Source organism: Malaclemys terrapin, chromosome 7 (assembly GCF_027887155.1).
Source record: "Malaclemys terrapin pileata isolate rMalTer1 chromosome 7, rMalTer1.hap1, whole genome shotgun sequence".
NCBI lineage: Eukaryota > Metazoa > Chordata > Testudines > Emydidae > Malaclemys > Malaclemys terrapin.
Window position 1 is genome coordinate 70625254 of NC_071511.1, and position 18174 is coordinate 70643427.

Sequence of the window (18174 nt, forward strand, 5' to 3'; positions counted from 1 at the left end):
GCCCTAATGGTTAGAGCAGGAAGAAATAAGGCTGTGATTTCCTAGATAACATTGTTAGCTCAGTACTCCAGAAGTAGGTTCTGTTTCTAGCTCTGTGGAAGGATTGTGCATTAGTCTTTGGGGAAAGGAAATATGGGAGTCAGGCTAAGGGTTGGATAACTTTTTGTGAAGCTTAAAAAGAAAGAGCACTAGATTCTGGTCCCACTGAAGTTAATGGCAAAAGTCCCATTGCGCTGGATTCTCTTTTCCCTTATGCAAGGTTTATACTAACTAGATCTTCACTGACTTAACTGGAGTTATTCCTGATTTTACACTGACTGGCAGATGTGAGAGGAGAATCACTGTCTTTCAGTATTTGGCCCTGTAGTGAGGCGGTGTGACTCCCCGCCACCCCGGAGGGGGAAGAGCCCATCCGGAGGCCGGAGTGGACGGTGCTAGGGAGCTCTGAGCCCGCCCCTCACAGAGTCAAGCAGCGACCTGAAAGTATAAAGGCTCACCTTCAGAGCTCAGGCAGCCGCCGGAGAGACCAGATGTCTCCAGCCTAGCTCGTGACTGGGAAGACCCCGTGGCCCAAGACTGGTCGGGCCTGTCCTGCACCCACTACCCAGAAGATTTGCCGGACTTTCCCTGCACTCACTACCCAGAGGAGCTGCCGGGCCTGCCACCTGCCCACTACCCAGAGGAACCCATGGTACTGGACCTCCCCGGAGTACAACACCCAGATCCAGGTAGGCCCCGAGGGGGAGTGTGGAAGTAGCCCAGGGGCAGCCAACCCTAGTCTGGCTGCAGCACTGCCAGAGCCCATGTCAGTGTGTTGTGGCCAGGATCCCCACTGACACAGCAGCGGGACTTCTGCCGCTGCTAGGGCCCCGGGCTGGGACGCAGTGGAGTGGGAGGGTCTGCGGGCCCCCCTGCCACCCAACCTGTAGGTGGCAGTCTCCCCCCTCTCCCAGGCCTTTGGAGGCTTGGGGCCTACTGTTTGTTGCTCAGCCCTGACTGAAGGCCTGAGCTCCTGACCCAGCGTTTGTTGCCCCGCCCTGACCTAGGGCCTGGGCTTAATACTTTGTACTTATTTGTTGCACAGCCCTGACTGAGGGCCAGAGCCCTGCTTTAGCATTGTTGCCCTGCCCTGAGCCAGGGCCGGGCTTACCATGTTGCTTCTGGTTACAGCAAGAGCTGCCGAGGGAGACTCCACGGCTGGACGAATCCCCCAAGCTCAACGGTGTGTAGTGAGCCGGTGTGGCTGTCCGCCGCCCCGGAGAGGGTCCAGCCTCAGCAAACTCTTGTACAGGACCAGTGACCTAAAAGTTGAAGTAAACTGGTATTCATGGCAGTTTACTGTTTATTTCAGCTCTACACAAAATACTTTAATTCCCAGACCTGATTGCCTCAAATTAGAGACTCATTAATCAAGCTCAATTAGTGAGTACCTTTTGCAGAGAATTAGCCACACAGTGACTTCTGTTATTGTCATCACTTTGATATGTGTCCCCTGGAGTCACCAAGCATGGAATCCAAGAGTACTTCAGGGATGATAATGAGAAAAAGATATATCTCATATCTAATCCCCTCCCCCCCAGTCTGTGATACATGAAGGTGGGGAGGGGATTAGCTCCCTTTGAAGGACACCCAGCCAGCCAGTTAGCTGTAAAATCCCTCTTGGTCTGTTCTCTACTGGCTTTACCTGTAAAGGGTTAACAAGTCCACAGGTAAAAGAAAAGGAGTGGGCACCTGACCAAAAGAGGCAATGGGAAGCTGGGCATTTTTTTAAATTGGGAAAGAAACTTTCCCTTTGTCTGTTGTTCTCTGGGCTGCAGGGACATGGAGCAGTAATGCGGTAATCAGCTTTAAACCAGGTATGATTATAAATTATCAATTCATACCTTGAGCCTACTTATCTGGAGCCTCAGATATGTAAGTAAAATTAGGGAATGTCTAAAAAGACACGATTAAGGTTATTTCTTATTGGCTTGTGGACTCCTCTGTGCTAAACCCAGATGTTTTGTTTGCTTGTAACCTTTAAGCTGAACCCCCAAGAAAGCTATTTTGGGTGCTTGATTTTAGGAATTGCTCTTTTAAAATCTAGCAAAACCCTAAATTCCAGATGTATTTTCTTTCTTTTTGTTTTTAATAAAATTTACCTTTTTTAAGAACAGGATTGAATTTTTAGTGTCCTAAGAGGTTTGTGCAAATACTGTTTGATTAGTTGGTGGCAACAGCTAATTTCTTTTGTTTTCTTTCTCAACTCTTCCCTGAAACGGCTTGAGGGTACCCCACAAGGAGGAATTCCCAAGGTCCTTCCTGGGTCCAAGGGTTTTTTTTTGCATTTGGGTGGTGGCCGCATTTACCAAGCCACGATCAGAGAAAAGCTGTAATCCTGGGAGTTTAATACAAGCCTGGAGTGGCAAGTATTAATTTTTAGAATCCTTGCGGGCCTCCACCTTCTGCGCTCGGAGTGACAGGGGGATTCAGCCCTAACATGATGGCAGAGCAGTGGGATCATTTTGAACCAGAAGCACAGACCTCAGGATTTTAAAAGAACACATTTTTCCTTTGGCTGCTGAAAGCCAGGGAGTTTTCTTTCTTTTTTTCTCTCTTCTTTTCTTTGCTGCCTGAGGGGGAACAGGCAAGCAGAGGGTTCAGCCTGCCAAGCCAGGGAATCCAACAAGCAGTTTATTTTTTTTCTTTTCTAGCTTCATGGCAACGAAATAGTTAGGTTAAGAGTAGGGCATCCTGTGCATGAGGTTGAGGTCAGGCACCGAAACCTTAGAAAAACCAGTCTTCCCAAAGCGGCATGTCATGGAGAAGACAGACCCAGATCAAGCCGAGACATCCAGCTCCATGACGGAAATTAAGAGAGTGGATGGGGGAAAGGGGACTTCCCAAGAGGGAAGGGTCAGCCCTCCCCCAACCAAGATCCAGGTGCCAAACTGGAGGGATGCCCTTAACCCAGACCAAGTTCTGACTTCAGAAGACAGGGATTTCTTCCTACAGATGACGCACTTGGAAGCGGAGGACAAAAGAGAGGCGAAGTGCTTGGAGATGGAAGTGGAGGACAGGAGACAGGCAAAGTGCTTGGAGGCAAAAGTGGAAAGAGAGGCGAAGAGCTTGGAGTTGGATGCAGAAATGCAGGGAAAGCGCTTGGAGGCGGAGTTAGAGATGAAGCGCTTTGAGCTGGAAAAGGCTAAGCTGAATCAACCAGGTAACTCTAACAGTCCTTCTCCAGGTAGGGACCATGAAACGTCTTTGGGAAGCTCCTGGGGTGAACAACTTGGTTGCCACCCCTTACCATCATCAAACAAATGGCCTAGTGGAGAAATTTAATGGGACTTATAGATTATAGATTATAGGACTGGAAGGGACCTCGAGAGGTCATCTCCACTTTTGGGGCCATGATACGTAAATTCGTGAATGAGCACTCCAGTGATTGGGACCTAGTGTTGCAGCAGTTGCTGTTTGCCTACAGGGCTGTACCACATCCCAGTTTGGGATTTTCACCCTTTGAACTTGTTTATGGCCACAAAGTTAAGGGGCCATTACAGTTGGTGAAGCAGCAATGGGAGGGGATTACATCTTCTCCAGGAACTAAGATTTTGGACTTTGTAACCAACCTGCAAAACACCCTCAAAGACTCTCTAGCCCTTGCTCGAGAAAACCTACAGGATGCTCAACAAGAGCAAAAGGCCTGGTATGATAAACATGCCAGAGAGCGTTCATTCAGAGTAGGTGACCAAGTCATTGTCCTGAAAGCACTCCAGGCCAATAAGATGGAAGCATCGTTGGAGGGGCCATTTATGGTCCGAGAGAGCTGTTAATTACCTCATAGCGTTCCCAGACCCTACCCTAAAACCTAAAGTATTCCATGTTAATTCTCTAAAGCCCTTTTATTCCCAAGAAATCAAGGTTCTCCAGTTTACAGCCCAGGAGAGAGACGACGCTGAGTGGCCTGAAGGAGTCTACTATGACGGAAAAAGCAATGGTGGCATCGAAGAGGTGAGCCTATCCATGACCCTTGGGTGTAAGCAGTGACAGCAAATCCAGGAGCTTTGCAGCAGCTTCACACCAGTGTTTTCAGCCATCCCAGGATGGACAGAACAGGTGTACTACTCCATTGATCCTGGTGATGCTCGCCCAATTAGAGCCCAACCCTACCGGATGGCTCCTCAAGCCAAAACTGCAATAGAAAGGGAAATCAAGAATATGTTACAGATGGGTGTAATCTTCCCCTCTGAGAGTGCATGGGCCTCTTCAGTGGTTCTGGTTCCCAAACAAGATGGGGAAATCCACTTTTGTGTGGACTGCTGTAAACTAAATGCCATAACTAGCCTATAAAACTATCCAATGCCACGCACAGATGAGCTATTGGAGAAACTGGGACATGCCCAGTTCATCTCCACCTTAGACTTAACTAAGGGGTACTGGCAAGTGCCACTAGATAACCCCGCCAAGGAAAGGTCAGTCTTCATCACCCATGTAGGGTTCTGTGAATTTAATGTGCTCCCTTTCGGCAGGGTGTTACTGACGATTTGTACCACACTACAGCCAAATTGCCACCCCGCTGACAGACCTGACTAGGAAAAAACAGCCAATTGCCACTCAGTGGACTGAGAAGTGTCAAAAAGCCTTTAGCCAGCTTAAGGCAGTCCTTACATCTGACCCTGTACTGAGGGCCGTGGACTTTGACCAACCGTTCGTCGTAACCACAGATGCGTCTGAGCGTGGTGTAAGAGCAGTTTTAATGCAGGAAGGACCAGATCAACAATTCCATCCTGTTGTGTTTCTCAGCGAAAAACTTTCTGAGAGGGAAAGCCACTGGTCAGTCTCAGAAAAAGAATGTTATGCCATTGTGTATGCTATGGAGAAGCTACGCCCATATATTTGGGGACAGCGGTTCCACCTGCAGACTGACCATGAAGTGGTTTCCTCTGACTTTTGGGAATGAATTTAATTTTCCCAACCTCTGTCAACCTATAATATCCCAATTCAATTTTTGCCACCTCAAAAGAACTGGTTTTCTGTGTCTTTAACAGCTTTAGCAAATTTATATTTAATAGACATTTCAATATGGTGCAAAGTCTAATTCAACCTGACACTGCATCAATTTAATGCCAACCTGCTGCTAGACTAAATGTAAATTTTGTAGAAATTAGACTTGTGAGAGTAGCATTATTTGAATCTAACATATAGTGGGTTTGTATTTATCCTGTTTAATTCTGCCCATATTATCTTAGTTAATCGTATAATTTTTTTGCTACTTCTTTTCTAATAAATGGCAAAATTAGGATCTGTTTTCAACTGACATCTCAACCTCAGACTCTCTGAAGAAAAGAGAATGGAATTATTTAGAGAAAACAAATAAACAAGCAAACAAAAAACCAGACTCAATATATGTGCACTTTGTACCATTAGCTACAAATTATGCAACCCTCTTTTTCAAAGCTTGCCAAATATTCAAGGAGTCAGACTAGCACATGTGCTTGGGTTCTGTACCGTAATTATTTTTAAGCCAGGTCAGTTCCGCTTTCCATTTGTTTTGTTATTGGGGAAAATTCTCTTATTTATCCTTTGGATAGCATTGTTAACAAATTCATGCATGCACCTTATTTTCTATGGGTGCTTTAGTTTACTCAAGATTATCACAAAGCTTTGAAGTATTCTGTGATTATTGGATGTAGGATTAGAAAGTCAAAGCAATTCAGTTGAAAAGATTTCTCACGAGAGGAAAGATGGTTTTGTGTTTAAATAACCGCGGGGGATTGAGACCTATGTATTCCTAGAGCCGCCATAGATGTTATGTGTTAATGTGGGTATGATGTTTAAAAACCATGATTTTTAAAAGCAGGAACCTAATGTCATGCTTCTAAATCCACATTTAGGCATCCTGATTTTTCAGAAGTGCTGAGCATTCAACAGCGCTCTCAATGAGAACAACTGTGGTCAAACTTCTCAAAGTCATGAGTGATTTTTGTATGCTTTGAGTTTTAGGTACCCAACGTGAGACACCTTAAAGGGCCTTGATTTTCAGCTACTGCTGAGCATCCCACTGCCTGAAAATCAGACCACTTTAAGGTGTCTCAAGTTGGGCACCCAAAATCACACATCAGTTTTGAAAATCTTGGATGCCCAGCATTTAGCACTCATTTAGCAGCCTACTGGTTTAGCAGGTTACTTTGGTTGAAAATCTTGACTTGAGCCTTTGATAAAACAAAGAAAATACTCTCAGAGATGTCTTGAGGATTAATTCTTTATTGCTTGTAAAGCACCTAGAAGATGATTGGTTGGAAGGCATTATAGAAGTATAATACAGTCTATGACTATTGGGTGATAACACGATATATTTACAATAACTAAATGGTTCCGCTCTGACAATTTTTGACAAGCAGGGCTATGAATCAGCCAAATAATTAAAAAAATGTTAATTTTGGTTTGTGTGGGGAACCTGAGAAAACTATGTGTGAAATTTACAAAAAGCCAAGCCTCACCAGTGTTCTCCTTGCTCTGCTAGATAGTACAGAGCGACTTCTACAAGAGACATCCAGGGGAAGTATCTTGGTCTGTGTCATTGCAGACTCCTAATGCAGTAGGTAGTAATGGGGAAACCTCTAAGGAATCTGAAGATGGGTGTTGTTCAGAGAAGCATACAAATGTTGCGATGCTTATCCAAGCAGTCCACACCTCTTGGGTCTGCAGAGTGTCACTTCTCCCCATGAGCATCAGCACATAGGGATGGCATTCTTATATTAGTGTGACACTTCCGATTGTAGCCCTGCCCAGAACTAATAAAGTCCTATCCAAACCTTTCAGAACTTTAATAAAGCTATTTTTTCATGTTTGATTCCAGAAATGGCTGAAGGGTCCAGAGAGTTTTTATATCTTCTCAACCAACTGGGACATCCCCAGAAATAAGGAGGGCATTGCTTCTTGAAAATATGCAGTGGAAAATTGCTTGCATAGTGTCCATTTGTTTGAGACAAAAATGCATGGTATGAGAAGAGCTCTGATATATACCATTTATTGAAAAGAAGGCTATTTGAGCTCAGTATATTGCAGAGATTATTTAGATCCTTTCCTTTCTGTGTAAATTTTAGACGTTGGCTTTACTGCTTATGATGGGTGTATTCCCTGCACTGACCCTGAGAGGACTGAATTAGGCCAGATGGGCCCAAACAGCCCAGTTAAGCAGCCAATGAGGGAGCTAACTGGGAGGAAGCTGACCTATGAAGGAAGAGAAAGGGCCTGTATAAAGCCCCGGAACTCAGAGCAAAAAGGGGCTCAGGGAAAGGCAGCAAGGCACAGGAAGGAATAAGCCTTGGCTGCTGTGTAGAGGGTCCCTGAGCCAGAACTCAGAGTACAGGGTGGGCCCAGGTTCCCCTGCTAGCCACTGAAGGTGTGGTACCGGGGTGAGTGAATAGGAGGAGTTCCTGAGACTGCTGGTGAGCAGTAACTTTGATGCACATCTCCCCCAGAAGGGGAAACCACAGAGTGACCTGGACAGAGGGCCAAGTCATGAAGAGGATGCTGCAGTTCCTGGAGCAAGAGGGGGGCCACGGAGCAGAAAGAGATGGAAGGGGCATTGGCTGCACAGAGCTAATCCCCACAACAGTCAGGAGGTGGTGCCATCCCACAGTGAGTAGAGGCCCCTGTCAGACTGCTAAATTTAGTGAGATCCAGGTTATCCCCTGTATGACCCTGTTCCATAGCCTGTCAATTTCCTTGGCCTTTTGATCATGCCCAGCATGTGCAGTTTGCACAGGCTTAAACTATGAGCTATAAACTGCACATACTTTTTCCAAGATTGCCAAATATAAGAGAGGTCAGATTAGTGTATGGGCTTGGATTCTGTCCTGCAATCTCTTAGGCCAGATCTGTTCCAACTTCCCTTTGTTTTGCATTTATGGGAAATCCCTTTCTTGTACCTGGCCTTCACTATCGCCAACATTTCAAGATAAACTAGAATGTTGAAATGTTCCTTAGCAAAACTAAAACTCCTGTTTACTGGAATGTGATATGGATGAGAAACGGGATGTCATGTTACTCAATGGATACCATATAAATGGAGAGTTGAACTCTTATTAAAGCATTCCTGTAATGCTTCTGTAGAGCACCAGAAATTACAGAGTAAGTGACTGGATATCATCAATGCTGTTACTTTTAATTCTGTCCTTTAATGATTAAGTTGCATTCAGCATGTAGCACAATTTATATTTTGAGTTTATTTTAAAATATTATTTATGTAATATTATGTGACTATCTGAATACTTCTACCGTATATGATGTTGAAATTTAACATAGCAGGTTGCATTGTATTAAATGAATTTGAGTAATGCATCTCTTGCTTATTAACAGATGGTGTACTTCTAGGTTTGATTTTAACCGTTTCAGAGAAACTTGTCAGTGCTTAGTTAACCCTTTTCATGCTTGGGTGAAATGTATGTACAGTAGAAGCAAATTCTGGTATGTTTGTTAATTTCTTGGCTGCCAGTTACTAAAATACACCGAGTTTATCAACTGGCTTTTAGTGCAGTGCCTTTCTGAACAAATCAAACCTTTGATCTCTTCTGATACTTTTCTGTAACTGGGTATTTAGCAAAAAAGGGAGAAATCCACTACGTTAACCATCAATCCCCGGATCTTAAGGGCCCAATTGTCACTTTTTGGCCCAGCCTGTTTAAAGGGTAGTGGCTCAGCAGGAGATTCTTGGGGCCATTATGTTCCAGCAGGCACAACTGATGCAGGACCACAGGAGAACTATAGTCATTGAGCTACCTTTGAACAGGGTGCAGCTTGTGCTCCTTAGGACCCTTTCTGCTGGCTGATGTGGGGGAAAGAGTCATGACTCTAACCCTTTCCTAAATCCTCCAAAGCAGCCTCTGCCCACATCAATGTTTGTGTGACCAGGACTGCAGTTGTGTCCTGAATTACAAGGACAGCAATCCTGTCCAGCCTGTGTGCCCACTTCCCCAGCATGCACAGTGCACCTGAGCAGGGCTCTACCCAGTTCACTCTCTAGAAAAACAGTTGCTCAGCTCACTTAAATCTTAAGAATTATGGCCTGCTCCAGCAGATATATTCTGCACAGGAGGACCTCTGCACCTACCTGGAGCCCCATTGGCTGCAGTGGAGAACCACATAGGTGCCCGTCCACATGGGATAAGGAACAGGATCAGGTCTCAAGTGTTTGCAAACACTTAAATAGCGGATGGCACGATGGGACTTAAATTTAGTTCATTCTGGTTTTGCATGGTGAATAATTTAACAAAGGACAAACTTTAAAAAAAGTTTCATTAAGATCTGTCCAGAATTTAATAAAGTGTTTTCCATGAGCACTGATGCTTTATGTAAAATAATGAGAAACCAAGAAAATGAACTAGAATGTATGCATTGAACATTACTTTGTTTAATCAGTTTGCACCACGAAATATAAACTGATTACATGGAATCAAAATGTTCTTAGGGTAACTCTGATTTTTTTTTTTTTCAATAAGTCAGACACCTGAACAATGCTGCTACTTCCAACACTGATCACTTTTGCAAAAAAGATGCAGCTAATCATACGGTATGTAAAACCTGAAGGTCCTTATGTTCCTACTGGTAATTACTGAAGGCTGGGATAGAGCTGACAGTATTGTTCATATTCAAAATGAAACCTCTTACTATATAGGACTGAATGCCTCTGGGGTAGATGAAGTGCTGTAAAACCTTTAATCTCTGGATCACCAATTTGATATCTGGCTTGCATTGGTAGTGATTGAAAGTTGTTACTTGTAGACATGGCTCAGAAACAGATTTTTAAAATGCAATTTTCCCCAGTTTTTTAAAAAATCAAACTTCGTAGACTAGCTCTATGTTGTTTTAAAAAAAAAACTGTGAAAATTGTCTTAATTTTCTTTCCCAAAAATATCCAGAAGTTTGAGGAGTACGGTGGGTCAAACAAGGTAAAATATGCATGTTGAATGTAAACACTCAATTGGGGCTAGATTCACTTCAGTGAACCCTTGGACTTCAGTGGGACCACTCACATGGGTAAATACTCTTTTGGGTGAGTGACTGTTCCCACAGTAAAATAAAGCAGAGAATTTGACTGTGGTATTTCTTTTCAGAGAAGTCTTATTTACACTAAATATTTAAAATAACTTCACTACAATAAAAACACTTTCCTTTTTACCTGCCTCTTACCTCAGATCAATTTTGTTTAGCAAGAGCTCCATCAAGATACGTTGTAGGGTATTACTCTGTAGTTTGCACGATTACTTAATTCCTAATATAAATCCCAGAATAGACGCAAGAAAAAAAAATACTGGCTTACAGGATTAACAAAGGTTTCCCGTATTGAGGTTTACATTGAAGGATTACTTTCTTATTCAATAATATTGCATTTGGTTACAAATTATAAAAGGGGAATTAATTAATTTACAATAGGTACCTAAAAGAACCTGTCATATTATTCATTGTGAATAATGTATCTGAACAATTTAGTCTGCATTCCTTTTTGTACGTTGTCTACAAGCTGTTAATCGTTTTCGTACATTGGCTCATTTTTTTGCAATTGCTCGCTGACCAGTTTTGTGAAGTTTTATTTGCAGACTCATCTCTGAGTATTTGGTATTATTTGCATGGCTTGTTTATTCCTGTAAGTCCCCTGCTTTTCTTTTCCATCCCTGCATGAATGGCTTCAGTTTTGTAAACAAAAATCACCCCTCCTCTCCTCTTTTTATCCACAAATTATCCTTGAACATTCTGAATTGTTTATCGAATCTATTGTGTGAATAATTAAAAGAGCTGTTCAGAATAGTCACAGGAGCCTTTGCATTGTGAATGCTCTTGCAAATCTATATTCATGGTGGTATTTGGAATGGTTTTGCTCTCCTCTACCACCACTTTTTGTGAATAAAAACACAAATTTCATTAATTCATAAATAAAAGTGGGCACGGATTGGTGAGTGTTATGTGCAAGAATATTAAACCAATACTTCCTAGCGATATTTCCTTAGGTCTAAAGCAGTGATTAATTAAACCCACAGGAGAATAATCTCTTCTTTGATTCACACAATATTGATTTCTGTTACATATCTTCAGTCTTGCCCCAGGGTGAGCACCCTTTTCAACATGTGTCTTCCATTTGCTACTTCAGTTATTTTAATCTTAAATAAATCATTAAACCATCTTGACACTTTGGAAGAGTTGGACAGTTAATGAACTGATACTAAAATTGCAATCTAATCATGTCCATAGACACTCACCAGACTTTATATTTTATTATAGATTACAAGGAGCAGGTTCTTACCTGATTTACACCCTGATGGATTGCAGATGAATTGCAAGCAGAATTTGGCCCTAATTTAACAAACCTTATTCTATTCATCTGCAAATCTCTTGCAGCTCACTCACTTTTTTCTTTTTTAAATCTATTATTTTTCTTTTGACCCAACACTAGGATTACAGGGATTAAAAGGGTCACAAGGTCCCCCAGGAAAGATGGGCCCTGCTGGACAAGTAGGAGGAAAGGGCTCACTAGGAGAAAAAGGCACAAAAGGAGATATTGGAGACAGAGGTAAGAGCTATGATGATTTTGATTGGGAAGCTTAATGTGATCACTAGCCATTAACCATCTGAAAAAAGCTTAAAAGAACTGGAATTAAGCAGAACTGAAAGTAAACATGTTTACTCCAACTAAATTAATCTTAATAGTGGACCTTCAAGTACCTAAGATACATGATCTATGGGTTTATAACTACTACTATTAGGATAAAAACTGAACAAAAGTAAATTTAGGTTAAATATCCAAATATATGTATGTATACAGTATTGGAACAATCCTATACTGCCCCAGGGGATAGAGAAAATCTCCTGATAGTAGAGATGAGCCTATGCCATAAAGTTTGGATGTAGGGCTTAGTTTGGGCCTTATAGTAAAACTGTGTGAAGACCAGTGGCTTAGCTTCACAGGAATTTGAACAAAGCATTTATCTAGCCTTGATCCTAGTACCTTCTCATCCAAAAATATTTTACTTTCAATTTCAACCAGTTTTGTAACAAAATTGCAAATTTCACATGATTTTCAGACAAAATTATAAATGAGGCTACGGCTTGTTCATTCAGTACTAATCTAGGTACATGTGAAATTTATTGAACTTTTCAGTGAACCTGGTCTTAGTTTTGTGTTCATCTTCAGAGAGGATATCAAATGAGTTTTGTATTGTTTCACTGCAAACATTTCATATGGGTCCTACCAAACAGGGCTTTCCTGTTTTTAGTTTATAGCATTTTTAAAAATGAATAAAAAGGACTTTGCATACTCAGAATTCAGATGAACAGAACTCTTTAAAACAGATTTTACCTTTATCATAATTCTCTAGTTTCAAACAGAACTCCCTTTCCTTGGAAAAAATGAGTGGGTCAAGGATTTTGCACCAAAAAGAGCAATCTAATTTTGATTATTGAATTGGCTACTGATTGTATGTTATCACATTCCAGTCATCACTCTCAACCTGTTCATCTCAATTTGTTGCCCATACACAAAGTTGCAACCAGTCAGGCATTATTAAAAAAAAAGAATGGATCTTTCCAAGCAGGGACAGTAGTTTTAATAGGGTTATGATATAAATGAACATTTCATGCATTTCCCTTTCACCCTGTTTCATCAGGATTACAAGGAGTCCCAGGTCTGAAGGGTAACCCAGGCAGTGTGGGCCCTACTGGGCCAAAAGGGGATATAGGTTCACCAGGTGAAAAAGGAGTAAAAGGGGAGGGAGGTAAGTGGTGTCATTAGACTGTACTGTGCACTTCAGTGATTCTTTCCAATCTAACGGTGCTGTACAGTATTCAGAAATAGATAGTTGTGGGTTATTGTGCACTTGGACATGTGCAATTTTCTTTAACTTTCTCTGATTTCTATATGATGTGGGAATTATACAAGTCGCAATTGAATCATCTAGCTGTGATGGAATAGTTTGATGACTGTGCACCAAAAAGCAGTAGGAATTTTCCCTCTGATATTTATAATCTGTTACATGATGGTGCTAGATTTCAAAATCCACACACTCCTCAAGTCTCCCTGTGCATTCACTCAGAGTCTATCATCAAGTAACCAGCAAAGCCCAGAATTATTCCCATCAGGAGACTCACTGAGAATAAAATTGCTGGGTTTGTACATCTCATTCCCTTCATCACTCCCTAGGCCTGCCAGGAACTACAGGTTCACGGGGCCAGCCAGGAATCGCAGGCTCCCCTGGGCCAAAAGGGGACAAAGGTTCAGTAGGTGAAAAGGGAGCAAAAGGAGACAAAGGAGACAGAGGTAAGTGATGTAGACAGGCTTGAATTCTGCATTGCAAAGATTGCTTCCAATTTAACAATTTCTCTTCTGCTGCAAATTTCCACAGCTCCATTGCCTCCATTTACACTGGCTGAGAACTTGTCCTGTAGACTTAGGAGATAGTGACGGACACAAGTTGAAAGGGTTCAAGATTCCATTTAGTTAAATACAAAGTCAAAGGCTGTACACTTATCTGAAGCATAACCAAATCTCCTTTGCCCTAGAAATCAGGACTCAGCTCTTGGAAATACAGCCTCTCTAATGAAATTCATGGAATTCTTAGTTCTAACCGATTGAAAACTACAGAGTAAGTAGCTTGCTTTTTTTCCAGAATTTCAGTATTTCAATGTTTCCATGTTTAACCCATGCCTGTTAGGGCTGAACTACACAGGGAAATTGGCCGGCATAATAATAGTGGAATAGATATATTGCACTGTAGCTTTATTGGTCAATTTCCCCGTGTAGACAAGCCCTTAGTGTAGTTAGGAGTACAAAAATAAGCATTCCCAGAAAGTTAAACTAACTTTCCCGACAGTAAACCAATCCTTAATTTAAGTTCAAATAAGGACATATCTTATCTAAACTAGTTTCATCACCCCACAGTACATGAATTGCTAAATCTTAACAGAACTTCTATTTGTATTTACCTGCAATCGCTACATGATGTCAGAATTATGTAAGTCTTAATAAAATCGCTTTATCTTTGATAAGACAGTCTAGTATTCCTAAGTAATCTTATATTCATCATTTAGATTTAATAGTATTAGATGGTGGAGTTACATCTACCATTATTAGATGCACTCTTCACATTTCTCTGTGCAATTGTTGCTCAGGCAGTGTGTCATCAAGCAAACGGCAAAGAGCATATATGTCAATACTGTAATTCTAATTCTTAATAGTGATATAGTGCTTTGCGTTTTCAAAGTGCTTTACAAATATTAATCACTAATACAAATTAATTTGTTAATTAATTAATTAGTAAGGCATTTGATACGGTCTCACATGATATTCTTATCGATAAACTAGGAAAATACAATTTAGATGGGGCTACTATAAGGTGGGTGCATAACTGGCTGGATAACCATACTCAGAGAGTTGTTGTTAATGGTTCCCAATCCTGCTGGAAAGGCATAACGAGTGGGATACCACAGGGGTCTGTTTTGGAACTGGCTCTGTTCAATATCTTCATCAACTACTTAGATATTGGCATAGAAAGTACGCTTATTAAGTTTGCGGATGATACCAAACTGGGAGGGATTGCAACTGCTTTGGAGGACATGGTCATAATTCAAAATGATCTGAACAAATTGGAGAAATGGTGTGAGTTTAACAAAGACAAATGCAAAGTGCTCCACTTAGGAAGAAAAAATCAGTTTCACACATACAGAATGGGAAGAGACTGTCTAGGAAGGAGTACGGCAGAAAGGGATCTAGGGGTTATAGTGGACCACAAGCTAAATATGAGTCAACAGTGTGATGCTGTTGCAAAAAAAGCAAACATGATTCTGGGATGTATTAACAGGTGTGCTGTGAGCAAGACACGAGAAGTCATTCTTCCGCTCTACTCTGCTCTGGTTAGGCCTCAGCTGGAGTATTGTGTCCAGTTCTGGGCACCGCATTTTAAAAAAGATGTGGAGAAATGTGGAAAGGGTCCAAAGAAGAGCAACAAGAATGATTAAAGGTCGTGAGAACATGACCTATGAAGGAAGGCTGAAAGAATTGGGTTTGTTTAGTTTGGAAAAGAGAAGACTGAGAGGGGACATGATAGCAGTTTTCAAGTATTTAAAAGGGTGTCATAAGGAGGAGGGAGAAAACTTGTTCACCTTAGCCTCTAAGGATAGAACAAGAAGCAATGGGTTTAAACTGCAGCAAGGGAGGTTTAGGTTGGACATTAGGAAAAAGTTCCTAACTGTCAGGGTGGTTAAACAGTGGAATAAATTGCCTAGGGAGGTTGTGGAATCTCCATCTCTGGAGATATTTAAGAGTAGGTTAGATAAATGTCTATCAGGGATGGTCTAGACAGTATTTGGTCCTGCCATGTGGGCAGGGGACTGGACTCGATGACCTCTCGAGGTCCCTTCCAGTCCTAGAATCTATGAATCACTTCTGAAGGTGTGTGATTATCCCTATTTTACAAATGAAGAAACTGGGGCAAAACCTGTGGAAGTTGTAATTTGTCCAAGATTAGCATTAGAGCTTTTATTAGAACTCAGGGATCCCTGGATCTCAGCCCGTGTTCAAATAAATAAAAATATGTGAGAGCACAGTTATCCATTTATTAGAGCAGTGTACTGCATGTCGGGATACCTGGGTTCTATACCTAGCCCTGCTACTGTTTCACTAAGTGACCTTGACCAATAGGGTTGACCTCTCTGGATCTCAGTTACTTTATTTGCTTAGTTCAAAGACAGCATCAAGGCTAAATTGATTGATTGTTGGTAAAATATTATGAGATTTTTAGAGGAAAGGTGGTGTGTAAATGCCCATTATTTTATATATGAAATTAGAAAACTAATCTGCAGATTAACTTGTTCTTCTTGTATCTGTTTCACTTGATCTAACAATAGGGTTACAAGGAAGCTCAGGTTTACAGGGCCCCAAAGGGCAAATTGGTTCTCCTGGGCTAAAAGGTGATAAAGGTTCAGTAGGTGAAAAAGGAACAAAGGGAGACAGTGGACTATCAGGTACGTAAAGCAATGGGGTTTGTTTGTTTGCTGGGGAAGGGACTTAAGCGTTTTCTCTGTTGGTGTGTGCTAATGAATTTTGGACCACTTTCTGCCCCACATCCACAAGTGGGCTCAAGTAAGCCCCATCTGGGGAAAAATGTATGAGGAGAGATTCTCTCTCTACCAATGTATATTCAAGTTACATGTGCATAATTTACATTATGTAAAACTGGTTCACCTGCAAAATGCAAGACATTACCTAAATATAAAATCAAAATATCACTATGATAAGATTAATCAGTAGTATTTTATAAATTATATAGCAGCCATCTGTTTCATGGATAGAATCCTGGTCCCACTGAAGTCAATGACAAAACTCCTGTTTACATAATGGAGCGAAGATTTCAAATAATAAAAATCACAGAGTAGTAAACCCATTCTAGTAATCACAAAATCTTCCTATGTATGATGAATTTATATTTTCAAAAATAATTTTAAAAATTGTACTGCTTCTTTTCTGGCTCTTTTCTGATCGAGAAAAAATGCCTTGAAATTTTCATGAGGACTCCAGTATATTTGTGGATATAGCTCACTGTAGATTATTTTAATCCCTAGATTGAAGGGGGAGGGGCAAGGAGCTTCTTACTTTAGAGCTCAACTATCCATTATTTTCTACCCCTCTAACACAGACATTAACCCAAGGGTGGATGTTGGATATCACTTTTGGTAGCTTGCTAAAATGAGATCATGCTGAGAGTAATGAGAGAATCAAAATATTGCACTATCCCAGGATCAGATTGTCTGTTAGAGTGTTTGTATGTATATTATCTAGATAAATAGATTGAGATCTAGATAATACCTCATATGTAGACAAAGTAAAACCAGCATGTCCAAGCTCATAACAATTTGTGAACCGTCCCTAAGGTACCATTTAGAAGTGCCCCCCACCCCGCCCATCTACAACTTCAAAACACCCTCCTCCAACTCCACCTAAATGTTTACCGAATGTAAAATGACACATCTCAGTGATATAGTAGCAGTGGGGGAAAGCATTTTTAGCATTATGTAGCCCAGGACGACCAGTCTGGGCACTCAGGCCATGTCTACACTTACAGGTAGATCGGTACTGCTGCAAGAATCGATGCAGTGAGTGTCAATTCAGCGGGTCTGGTGAAGACATGCTAAATCAATGGGAGAGTACTCTCCCATCGATTTGTGTACTCCACCTCCCTGAGAAGCGTGAAGGAAGTCGACGGGAGATGCTCTCCCATCGACACAATGCTGTGTAGCCACCGCGGTAAGTGAATCTAACTATGTCGACTTCAGTTACGTTATTCACCGAATAACGTATTTATTAGACCAGATCTCAGAAAGTGATATATCTACAGACTTTGGTCCCCAAGCACTACATGTGTGAATAGTGTAACGATGTTTAGTCAAGGCCTGTCCTTAAAGAGAAGGAGTAAGTAGAAATGATGCAATCTTTCCTTCAGGTAATGGATAGACACATCCACACATCCTGTGTAATTCTTATCCCATAAAAAAGCTAGGCAATCCAGTTTTAGATCTATAACCTGGACATATAGCGATTTAGATCATAACCAAGACATCTGTAGAGTAGAAATTACAGGTCTGCTGTTATTTGTCTGTATTACTTATTTCTTTTAACATTAAGATTAATGCAACTTTCTTCTTAAAAGACAAATAAGTACTTTGGAAGGGCAGCTGAGAGCTCTGCAAAGCAGCTTCTCCAAGTACAAACAAGGTAAGATGATGCTGTAGTAGAATGCTGCCTTTCAACATAATTTTACCTCTGATCTCTTTTAAGCCTTCTGATTTGTAGTCTGATGCATTAACCAGTGGTTTTGTTCATTTTCATTATTAATGAATTATACAATGCCTCAGACTTATGTGATGCTTTATAAAATATAGAGCAGATCACATTCTCTGCCCCAAAGACAATACAAAGGCCCAATCCAATGAGAGATGAATTCTCTGGGGTGATCCCAAGTACCCTCAGATCTCACTGAATCCAGTTACAGACACTGAGCATCTCTCCGTAAGCACTGGTCTCCTCACAAGATCAGGCCCTATGTGGAAAAGGGCTGTTCTTCGCATAAAAGTTGTGCCACCTTAGTTAAACTAGTGAAAACTCCTGTGTGAACACTCTCAAATTGATTATACACTGGATTATAT

At 41.3% G+C, this 18174-nt stretch overlaps 1 protein-coding gene across 5 annotated transcripts; it reads left to right on the top strand.

Moving 5' to 3' along the window:
* The first annotated feature begins 7921 nt into the window (after window positions 1-7921).
* Window positions 7922-17920, top strand: LOC128841238 (otolin-1-like). 5 transcript variants are annotated; one of them, XR_008445786.1, is made up of 6 exons: window positions 7922-8118; window positions 9486-9556; window positions 11435-11551; window positions 13178-13619; window positions 15880-17275; window positions 17679-17920. XR_008445786.1 is itself a non-coding variant. In XM_054036103.1 (6 exons), exons 3-6 carry the CDS (start codon window positions 11476-11478, stop codon window positions 17126-17128), a joined length of 345 nt encoding a protein of 114 aa, XP_053892078.1. In that variant the 5' UTR covers window positions 7922-8118; window positions 9486-9556; window positions 11435-11475; the 3' UTR covers window positions 17129-17920. The 5 variants fall into 5 exon arrangements, 2 of the variants coding, with proteins under 2 accessions (XP_053892078.1, XP_053892079.1); XR_008445785.1 differs by having other exon boundaries at window positions 13178-13294; window positions 13537-13619; window positions 15880-17920; XM_054036103.1 differs by having other exon boundaries at window positions 13178-13294; window positions 15880-15996; window positions 17094-17920.
* The last annotated feature ends 254 nt before the right edge of the window (window positions 17921-18174 follow it).